The following is an 11,579-nucleotide window of genomic DNA, read 5'->3' as shown; positions in this document are numbered from 1 at the left end:
AGACATTTGCTTCTTTAACTTGCTGATCTCTTTCATATCCGCACCTGCAATCAACATATCATCTACATAGAAAAGTAGAATGATATAGGAGCTCTTGAATTTCTTCACATAACAACAATAGTCCATTTCACATTTTCTATACCCGGCCCTCTCCATGAAGTTGTCAAACTTCAGGTACCATTGCCTGGGTGCTTGTTTCAAACCATACAAGCTCCTTTTCAGTTTGCAGACCCAGTCTTCTTTACCAGCAATCTGAAAACCCTCAGGTTGTGCCATGTAAATTTCCTCATCAAGGTCACCATGTAGGAATGTTGTCTTGACATCTAGTTGCTCTAGATGTAAGCGCTCTGCAGCTACAATACTCAAAACCAATCTGATGGTGGTCATTTTCACCACTGGAGAAAATATCTCATTGTAATCAATCCCCTTTCTCTGTTGAAAACCCTTGACCACTAAACGGGCTTTGTACCGTTTAGATCCATCATGCTCTTCCTTGATTCTGAAAACCCACTTGTTCTGCAACGCCTTTTTATCATGCGGAAGCTTGGTTAAAACCCAAGTTTTGTTCTTGTTCAGAGATCCCATTTCTTCTTTCATTGCACGCTCCCACTGCAACGAATCTTTCTGCTTAATAGCTTCAGAATAACTTTCTGGTTCACCATTCTCAGTCAAAAGAAGATAATTGACTGATGAATTGTATTTTTCAGGAGGCCTAGAGACTCTGGTGGATCTCCTGACCCAGTGTGATTCAACTGGTTGAGGATGTACCGGAGATGATGGTTCTTCTTCATCCTCTGAACTTTCGCTGTTGACAGTGTCTTCTTGAACATCTTCAGACTCATCATTATTCTGAAAATCAGACTCAGTACTCCCACTATCATGAGTATCTTCTGGCCCTCTGATTATGATGTCACCACTTTCAAACTCAACTTGTTCTTTCTGATCTTTTGAGTTTACTDTGCTTCTGTCTTTATAAAGTTCAGCCTCATTGAAAGTTGCATGTTTACTTCTGACTACTTTTCTGCTTTCAAAGTCCCAAAGCCTGTAGCCCATACTATCAGAGCCATATCCAATGAAGGTGTATTTCTTGGCTTTTGCATCCAACTTGTCGCCATCTTTCTTCAAGTCATAGGCACTGCATCCGAACACCTTCAAATGCTCATACTTGATTGCTTTACCTTTCCACTCTTCCTCTGGAATCTTGAAGCCCAACGGTACTGATATTCCTCGGTTGATAAGATAAGCTGCAGTGTTAACTGCATCAACCCATAATGTCTTTGGAAGCCCAGCATTAAGCCCCATACTCCTGGCCCTCTCATTCAAAGTTCTGTTCATTCTTTCTGCCACTCCATTCTGCTGAGGAGTGCCTGGAACCGTCTTTATCATCCGAATGCCATGTTCAGCACAATAATCAGTGAACTCTCTGCTAATGTATTCCCCACCGTTATCCGACTTCAAGCACTTTACTTTTAGGTTAGTTTCCAATTCAACAGCGGTTTTCCATTTCTTAAAAGTGTTGAATACATCAAACTTATTTTTAAGAAAATAAACCCATACCTTGCGTGTTGAATCATCGATGAAGGTCACATAGTAGTTCGATCCTCCTACGGAAGAAACTGGTGTTGGTCCATAAACATCTGTGTGAACAAGCTCTAGTTTCTGAGCTTTTGGTGTCTGACCCRTCTTYGCAAAGGATACCTTCTTTTTCTTGCCAAGCACACAAGGTTCACAGAATTCAGAATTCACCCTTTTTAAATCTGGGAGCTTGCCTCTGGCAACGAGCATCTTCATTCCCTTTTCACTCATGTGGCCGAGTCGTTGATGCCACAATCTGGATGGTTTCATCCCGCTGGTCACTGCATTCACCTCACTGTCGGGAACATCGACCATGTATAAGGTGCCTCACTTTTTACCTTTGGCGATTACAAGGTTTTCTTTGACAACCTTCCATTGCCCTTCACCAAAAATGACTTTGAATCCCTGGTCATCCAACTGCCCGGTAGAAATCAACATTTTCTTAAGGCTTGGAATGACTCGAACAACCTTCAATGTCCAAGTGGTACCCAATGAAGTTTTTATGTCTGTGTCAACTATTCCTGTGATGTCAAGAGTGCGATGGTCAGCCAAAYGAACTTTACCAAAATTACCTGTTCGTAGATTCTTCATCATCTTCGTGCTGAAAGTAGCATGAAATGATGCACCAGAATCCAAGATCCACGACTCTGCTGAATTCTCAACACAACAGATAAGGGCATCGTCTGAATCATCAGTTGCTGCGTTCACCTCTCTGTTTCCATCTGATTGTTTAGGGCATTGATTTCTGAAGTGCCCAGTTTCTTTGCACTTCCAACATTGGATGTCTTTTCTTGGTTTTGAGTGGCTCCTCTTTCTTGACTTTGATCTACCTCYGCCATTACCCTTTTCTGTCTTTCTACCTCTCCCTTCAGTGCTTAGCAAAGCACTAGATGATTCTCCAGAACTCCGTCTCCTTATGTCCTCTCCTAGGATGAAGTCACGAATGCCCTCAAAGGTGAGTTTAGAGGTTCCAACTAAACCACTAATGGCAGTGACAGTTCCTGACCAACTTTCCGGTAACGAGGATAACAAAAGCAAAGCTTGGACTTCATCTTCAAACTTAATATCAACAGATAACAAGCGCAATATAATGGTATTGAAACCATTAATGTGTGAGGTAACAGACATACCTTCTTTCATTTTGGTGTTTACTAACTGTCTTATCAGAAAGACTTTGTTAGAAGCAGAAGGTTTCTCATACATGTTTGACAAAGCTTTCATCAATCCACATGCAGTAGTCTCCTTCACAACGTTAAAGGCCGCATTTTTTGCCAGTGTAAATCTGATAACAGCCAAGGCTTTTCTGTCTAGAGCAGTCCATTTATTGTCTTCCATCTCTACGGGTTTTATTCCTGTCAAGGCTTGATCCAAGTCTTTCTAACACAGAAGATCCTCGATTTGCATCTTCCACCAACCAAAATCTTGTCCATCAAACTTCTCAATTCTGGTTTTTTCGTCCTCAGCCATTATCCCAAACTTTTAGCAACGGTGGCAGCAGCAAACAGCAGCGACGGTAGACTATGGCTAGGGTTTCAACGATTGAGTGTAACAGATCAAGAACCTAAAGCTCTGATACCAGTTGTTAGGACAAACGTTACACACGCAATACGCACAACCCTACGCACAACCCAAAAACAAGAGAAGAACACAAGAATTTACGTGGTTCACACGATCAGATTGATCGTGCTAGTCCACGAGGGCAACTAGGTTTTTCTTTTTTTTAGGTGCTACAAATGTTTACAAGTACAATGAGATTAATATATATAGACAAACATAATTAGGGTTATCTCCTAATCAAGGAAACTAGGGTAGAGACTAGGGYCRGCTCCTTTTGGGCTAGGGCCGGCTCCTTACTTTATGCCTCCTCCCTTTTGTCTAACTTAGTAGGCCGAAGCCTACATTCCAACACCATACACACAAGGTGTGCTCCCATTTATTAATATTAAGCGGAACCACGAGGTTATAGCATGTGCAGCATGCAACTTTTTTGGAAGATGTGGCTTGTATTTATCATTGTAAATTGTTGTTTCAGAGCTTTAAATACTGCCAAGTACGAATATGGTCCAAAAGGGAAATAGCACACTTTAAATACTTTATATGGACATGTATAAAAAAACATAAATTATTTACACTCCTATTGTCAAAATGATTAAAATTTTGATGATTTGTTTCTACTCTCAACGCTTATCATCGTCACCTCTTATCTACATACGCATCTCTTCTATTTTTATTGTAGGCCTCCTTTGATTTGTTATTTCTTGATCTTTTCTCGATTTTCCTAAGCTTGTTATTTGTGTGTTTGTAGAATACGGCATCCCAATATAGTTTGTTGTACAAGTACTTCAATGGATTATCACGATTTGGGTTTAAATTCTCTAATGATGTTAATTATTCTAGTAAAAATATGTTTGTAGGTATATGCATGCGTGTACTGCAACCATATTTTCCTAATTTTTAACAAGCCGACCCCACAAACCTGACACACACATCTGTTACCATTTGATCAGATTAGTGATGATTTTAACCTAGTGAACAGTAGTAATTATATTATTCCCCTAGGTTCTGCCCTTTGGCCCACTTTTGTGTTAATGTGTAATTACTCTTTTCACCATTATAAGAAATACCTTTTTGGTCCTTTTCTCAATTTCACTATGCATATGAATATTGTTTGTCCATATATAACATATTAAATGTTTAAATTTTGATGTCATTGTCTTGTTGGAATCTCAACTTGTAGAGCTTCCATGTCAATGTGCTGCATGTTGTGTACCCCTGTTGCTGCTACATAGTCTATATGCATCCTTTAATGTTCTCCATTAAGGAAGGGAGCCCGGGACCCATAAAGGCAGCATCTACGAAATTGCAGTCTTCCAAATAGGAACTGGCCAAAGCATCCCATCTGTCATAAATTTTGGCATTTTTGAATGAAAATATACATTATCCCTGCTTTGACCTTGCATCTAAAACATATCATGGGATTATGCGTCTTCCAAGTTATTACATAATTTGTGACAATACATCATCCAAATCACAAAGTACCAGACTAGATCCATTCATTCTTTCCCTCACATTAGTTATAATTTAAGTATCCATGTGGATTATGAACGTTTTGGGAATGACAAAGGTACATTGTAGATTCTCTGATGCTGCTAAAAATTATGGTCCAGAATGCTAATTCCAAGAGAGATCCATCAAGAAACGGGACTCCCTTCTTCTCTAACAATCCCCCCCCCCCACCGCACCACACCCACACTGGCCACACACAGCTATTATTAAATTTTGATCAACCAATTATCCCAAAGTAATTATTAAAAAGATCACACTTGTCACTTCCAATCCCAATGAAGCTGAAATAACAACTAAAACCTGTTACAGGAATCCTACACCTAGTTAATTTTGGATATTTCTCTTGTAGTTTATATGTGTCCTTATCTCAACATATAAACTGCTGACGCTTATGATGTATCTATGTAAAGGGATTTTCTCCATAATAATAAAGACAATTAACCCTACATTATTTTGTTTCACATGGTATTGGAGCCTACCAGCTGTAGATGCAGACCCGGCTGAGTTCCTATTTGAGAAAACAACACCATAGTATCTGTGACAACTGTCATCGTTGTGAACCACCAGCCACTTCTCAACTCATTACCATTGTCACAGCACTTATGTTCAAGGAACTCTAATTGCAATGCCCTGACATAAACCCAAAACCGTGCCATTCCAAAAACCCAAAATCATTGCATTCCGAAATTGCGATTGCTTTCTGTCAGGATATCTTGTTTGAAGTTGCTTCATCTGAACCGCATAACTATTCTGCCACTGCAAATTGCATCTGAATCTCATATAACGTCGCGATTATCTGTTGTTGCATGTTTGTACTGTTGTTCTGAATCTGCTTCAAGGAAGCAAGTTTCTATGTTGTAACTGTTTTTGGTCACAAACCCTGCTACCCATCTCGTTAAATTTGAAAGACCAACCTGGACAAAAAACTCAGACAGGCAGCAGGGTTCATGGCCAAGAACAGTCGCAGCAGAGAAACTTGCTTCCTTGCATCAGATTCAAAACAATGACACAAAAAGCAAATAGCAGATAATTGCAGCCTTAGCTGAGATTCAGACTCTGGCAGATGCAGAATGCAGATGCTATTTAGATGCAGCAACTTCAAACAAGGTAATCACAATAGAAAAGGTTTTTGAGCAGTAGTGAACGTCTGTTCACAAAGTTGCAGTAGGTGATTATATAAAGAGTTTAACTATTAAGTGGACCTCCAGAGACAGTAGATCATTTTAAAAGACAAAATTTAATGAAAATCAAATCAAAAAAATATATAAGGTAGATTTAGAGAAAGGACAGGAAAGAAAACGTAAAATGGTCATGCAACATTCAGCATCCTCAACTTGCAGAAAATCACTCGAGAAAGGATAAACTTAAAAGCATCAGGAAACAAAACTCAAAACCTTCAACTGGATATTACATGATCAGTTGACCACCAAGAAGATTCCTTAAGTATGCTGATCTAATATGATGCAAGACACAAAAAGCAAAATAGCAGCAAACTCACGGCCCTTGTAAAAGAACAATGGTGCAATAACACTAAATGATGAAAATGATGCAAGACTCGGGTACCAGAACACTAAAATGATATTAAAGCATCACCCAGCAAGAAACAGTTAAAATAAACTCACTCGCTGGTTTTTCTTGTTGGTAGTATCTCCATCTTTAGTTGGAGATATCTCATCACTGTACGAGAATCTCTTGTTCACACTTCTAGACTTTCTTGTTGGGCCCATGAGATCTCCCTATGCCACTGAAACAAAAATACAGGATGAAAAGGAAATAACTACCGTCAACATACCATATACAAGCAAAAATCAAGTCCCGGGAATTAAATAACTAATAGATGGCAAGCACTTATCCAATCTACTTATTTCTTCCTCTGCATCATATACTTATTGTAATACAGGTACACCACAGAGAAAGAGAGAAAGTGTAAGCAAAAGTGAAGTTAGATGAGTGACCAGGAAAGCATGACAGGTGTTTCAAGTTAACATCCAAAACCATGAGTCAAAAGAAAATTATACATTTATTTTGGTAGGAAAATGAAATGTCCATGGTATGGTCCACATTGATCAGGAAAGTATCTACTCATTCTATCCCAAATTAAGTGTCACGAATGATCTAAAGTCAAAGGAAAAAAAACAAATATTCGAAGGACCATCACATTGTTGTATAGAGGAGTTCTGAGAAAGTAGAAGACTTAGTGGTACGTGCAGAAAAAAAGAATGTTTCCTTTTAGGCTGCATTTGTTACCTTAGAAGACTCCTTTTGTAGTGTCATCCTCGCTAATACATAACATATACTGCTAACTTCCCAAGTTAGCAGTCAAGTTTTATCTTGTCACAAGAAAACGGATATTCATAACATGTTAGTGCAGGACAAATTTAAGAAAAGAAAATGATGAATGAAAATGAATTGGGGTTATCACTACACAACCCCTGGAATATCTTATAGACTGCACACCTAAGATTTTTGGCATCTCATCGAAGAATAAAATTTAACTGAAAACAATCTAAAAACTGAACTATAAATTAGTCCAATCCTACGTAGAACCACCAAATAGTTTTTTATAAGACCATTTACCATTATAGAATAAATCATGTAAGGAAGCATAATCAAATCAAATAAACTAACGGTGCTTTTGATTCCTATCATATCTCCCCACAAGTAAAAAAGAATTGCAAATCATAATGCTTTAGAAGGTCAGCATCCAGTCTCTCAAAATCTAAAGCAATACAAGAGGAATTGATGACAAGTCATTCACGCCACTTGACCAAAAACGGTGGACAGCCACCACCACGAGTTGCTCCCTCTTCTTTGGAGACAACATCCTCAATTACCTGACCTCAATACCTTATCGTAGAGTAGAACCAGAAGGAAGAGAATGAAAAAACATGTAAGGAATGATAGAGAAAGGGTCAAGTGACTGTGACGGATAATTGTGTGGCAGTAATGTCAATCAGCTAAACAAAAGTAGTAAGATCTTTGACAATAAATATAGGACTGATGTCCATGTTGTCTAGAAGATCTAAATCATAAGCATTAGCACTTTAGCAGTGCTCTTCCTTCAGATTAAATAGGCCCATCCTCTTAACATGCACCTTCTTCCAACTATCACAAGGCATCTCTTGAACCCATTTCTCAGATAATACTAGTGTTATTACACAACAAGAAAAAAGAACTCCATTGATGGTCCACTTCACCTAAGAGATTGGTAAAGCTGTTGACAAAAAGACAGAGAAACTGGCCTGCCAAGAAGTACTACTTGAAAACAGTCAAAATACTTCATATGGAACCAGATTTGAAGAATGTGCCACACATAAAACACAATGTTGCAGCAAAAATCGAAAATATCAATTTGGCGGTTTGAAAAAAAAATGCTTTGTAACAGCAGTAATAACGAAAAACTCATACTTGAATGTTCAAGTAAAAATGATAGCTAGATTTTAACCTTGAATATCCACCATGTTACATTTCAACTCATGAAACCGCTATTGGATTGCTAGCTTTTGGGAAATCAGCAAACTTTACAACAATAGGTACAAGTAGAATAACTTTGGTGCCAGATTTGCATCAAAGCCCATAATGTATGTCCTTTCTAGGAATTGAGGGTGCACCTAATAAAAGAGAATATTAAATAAACACTCATGACAAAATATTAATAATTCGTAATTCAAATAAACACTCATGAGAACATATTAAACATTTGGCCGAACATTTTGGTAAAAGAATAAATTGAGTACGATTTCATATGCAAATTGAGTCGTAATCGCAAGATCAGCTCATAGTCATATAACCAACAGTTAAATCACGGATTACATATAATTGTAACTAAAACTAGAGATCATAAAAACAAACCGTGCATGATCAAAGGTGATTTCATACACAACAAGTCAAATCTGTTTTCGACTAACCTGTAACGAATTACAGCCAAAAGCTGAACTAAAAGTGAGATTTAATTCGCCAAAACGCATAATTCAAGAAGCGTTAGTTAAACTAGTTGGCACTTGGCAGCAGAAGCAAAGATACATATATGAAATCCAAACTCCATAAACCTAAATCGCAATAATCATAACAAAAGAAGAAGAAAAAAAAAAGACAGATCAGTTTAATAGCTGAGTTTTGATTACCGATTGAAGCTCCAATTTTCAGTCAGACCATTTGATGCATGTGGAAACGAGAATCGATCAATGGAATTTGATAATTTAACGAAGATTTATCAGTAGAAAGGAGAGAGAGATGAGGATTTGGGGCAATAACCGCGAAACTTGAAAACAAAATATTGAGGAAACGCCCAAACCCACCACCATACTATTTTGTAAAGAAGTTTCTTTTGTGTTTTTTAATTTTTAATTTTTAATTTTTAATTTTTGAAACCTTCCTCTCTTTATTCCCCTAGAACTTTTGCGACCAATTCGCAAGGGTTTTGTCGAATGGTTTAGTGCAAAATAATTAGATGGCTATATGTAAAATGAAATATTTATATTATATTATAAAATATTTGACAAAAATTCTTAAAACCCATTTTTTATGTATGAAGTACTGTTTATTGATGCATATTACTTAAAATTTAAGATTACAAGTAAATTTGTACATAAGTACAACTTATTAAAGCTTCATATTTGAATTCGTGTGACTAACAACAGATAAACATAATCAAATATTAGATAAACATCTCATATTAAATATAAAAAATCTAGAATATAATTAAGATAATCATTGAGTTATAACATAATACTTATTATTATCTTTATAAAATGATTATATTACTAAACCTAAATTAAATTATAATTAAAAATTTTGAATTAAGAAAATTACACCAAAACACAAAAAAAATTAAAAAGATTAATTTGATACTGATATCGAGATATTTTTTGTCGAAAATTTATAATATTTTCAAATTTATATTTTATTCAAAAATAAAAACATTATCGTTTTCTTAAAACACATAAAACCGTATTATATCGACATAAAAGAGGAATAAAATGGAACACTGAAATCAATATGTGTCTCGATGCATTGCACGAGTACCCTTCTAAATTGTTTGGTGATTGTTTACAATGAAATTAGGGTGTTGAATGATTAAGTGAGACCCATGATACAAAATTATTCCAATGACTTTAAAATCATTAAGAGACGAACTTTTTTTTCCAAACAAGATTCAGGGCTGTCTTTTAATGAAACTTTTAAAAGGTAAACAAACAACCCCTATATGATAAAATTTGGGTTGATCAGATTTACATTCGTAACACTATTTAGACACCGAAATCAAATTTTACGTCAAATATTAAGTTTGTTGTATAATTATTTTAAATAATATATTAATTTTGGTATAATAAATCTGTACTATATTATAAAGCATTTGACAAAAACTCTTAAAAACGATTTTTTATGCACGAARTACTGTTTATTGATGTATATTACTTAAAATTTAAGATTACAAGTAAATTGTGCATAAATGCAACTTGTTAAATCTCCAAACTTGAATTCGTCTAACTAACTGCAGATAAAATAATCAAATATTGGATAAACATCTTATTTTAAATATAAAAAATTTAAAATATAATTAAGATAATCATTGATAACTAACAGAATATTTAGTTATTATCTTTATAAAAAATTATATTATTAAACCTAAATTAAATTTCTTTGTTACTAAACCTAAATTAAATTATAATTAAAAAAATTAAATTAAGGAAATTACACCAAAAACACAAGAATGTTTAAAAAGATTAATTTAATATTGATATCGATATTTTTTTTCAAATTTTATAATATTATTAAATTTGTATTTTATTCAAAAATAAAAACATTATCACTTTCTCAAAACCACATAAAATCAATGTTTACTTAAAATTTAAGATTACAATTAAATTATGCAAAAGCACAACTTATTAAAGCTCGATGTTTGAATTCGTATAACTAATTGTGGATAAACATAATCAAATAGAGGATAAACATTTTATTAAAATATAATTAGAATAATTATAGAGTTCTAACAAAATAATTAATTATTATTTTTGTAAAAAAAATATTATTAAATCAAATATAAATTACTTCGTTATTGTATCTAAATTAAATTATAATAAAAAATTGAATTAAAAAATTACACAAAAAATAATGAAGTTTAAATCGTTAATATGATATGAATATCGATATATTTTTGTATGCATAAAGTACTACATATCTTGATGCATATTACTTAAAATTCAAGATTACAAGTAATTATACATAAGTACAAGTTATTAAAGCTCGATATTTGAATTCGTATAATCAAATAAAGGATAAATATCTCATTTAAAAATATAAAAAATCTAAAATATAATTAGAATAATTATCGAGTTCTAACAAAATAAATAATTATTATTTTTATAAGAAAATTATATTATTAAACCAAATATAAATTATTTCGTTATTGTACTTAAATTAAATTATAAAAAAATAATTAAAAAATTACACACAAAAATGAGGAATTTCAAATAATTAATTTGATACTAATATCGATATATTTTTGTCAAAATTTTATAATATCTTCAAACTTATATTTTATTCAAAAATAAAAACATCATCATTTTCTCAAAATCATATAAGATCATATTATAACATCGACTGAGATAAAGGATAAAATAAAATATTAAAATGAAGATGTATCTCGCTGCATTGTGCGAGTACCCTTTAATAGTAAAAAATCATAATTAACATAATACTAATTATTTATCAAATGTTATATCAATTAAACAAGATAAAAAACATATATACCAATAATCTTACATTTTGATGTAAGATTTATCGTTAGCTGTTTGAAAACTTTTATTTCTCCCCCAAATATTTTACATTAATTTTTATGGATTTGGTGTTATTTATCGAATTTAATTATTTAAAATTGTTATTATTAAATCATTTGTAGCAAAGTTGTTATTGTAGTTAATATATATATATATATA

The 11,579-nt window shown here is 33.9% G+C and overlaps 1 protein-coding gene across 4 annotated transcripts in view; it reads right to left on the bottom strand.

Moving 5' to 3' along the window:
- Positions 1–8,885, bottom strand: part of LOC112522059 (protein ALWAYS EARLY 2) — a 29,950-nt gene extending 21,065 nt beyond the window's left edge. For 3 of the 4 annotated variants that reach the window (XM_025131126.1, XM_025131129.1, XM_025131128.1), the window contains exons 1-2: positions 8,766–8,885; positions 6,264–6,385 (exon numbers count right to left, since the gene is read on the bottom strand). In XM_025131126.1, coding sequence (XP_024986894.1) covers positions 6,264–6,368 — 105 coding nt within the window. In that variant the 5' untranslated portion in view covers positions 6,369–6,385; positions 8,766–8,885. Of the gene's footprint in view, positions 1–6,263; positions 6,386–6,888; positions 8,253–8,765 lie in introns of all 4 variants that reach the window. The other variant, XM_025131127.1, reaches the window with a different exon arrangement.
- Between the last annotated feature and the right edge of the window lie 2,694 nt (positions 8,886–11,579).

Source organism: Cynara cardunculus (assembly GCF_001531365.2).
Source record: "Cynara cardunculus var. scolymus isolate 2C chromosome LG 11, CcrdV1, whole genome shotgun sequence".
Taxonomy (NCBI): domain Eukaryota; kingdom Viridiplantae; phylum Streptophyta; class Magnoliopsida; order Asterales; family Asteraceae; genus Cynara; species Cynara cardunculus.
Note: the sequence above shows the minus strand (reverse complement) of the source record. Positions and strands in the feature narration are given on the sequence as shown.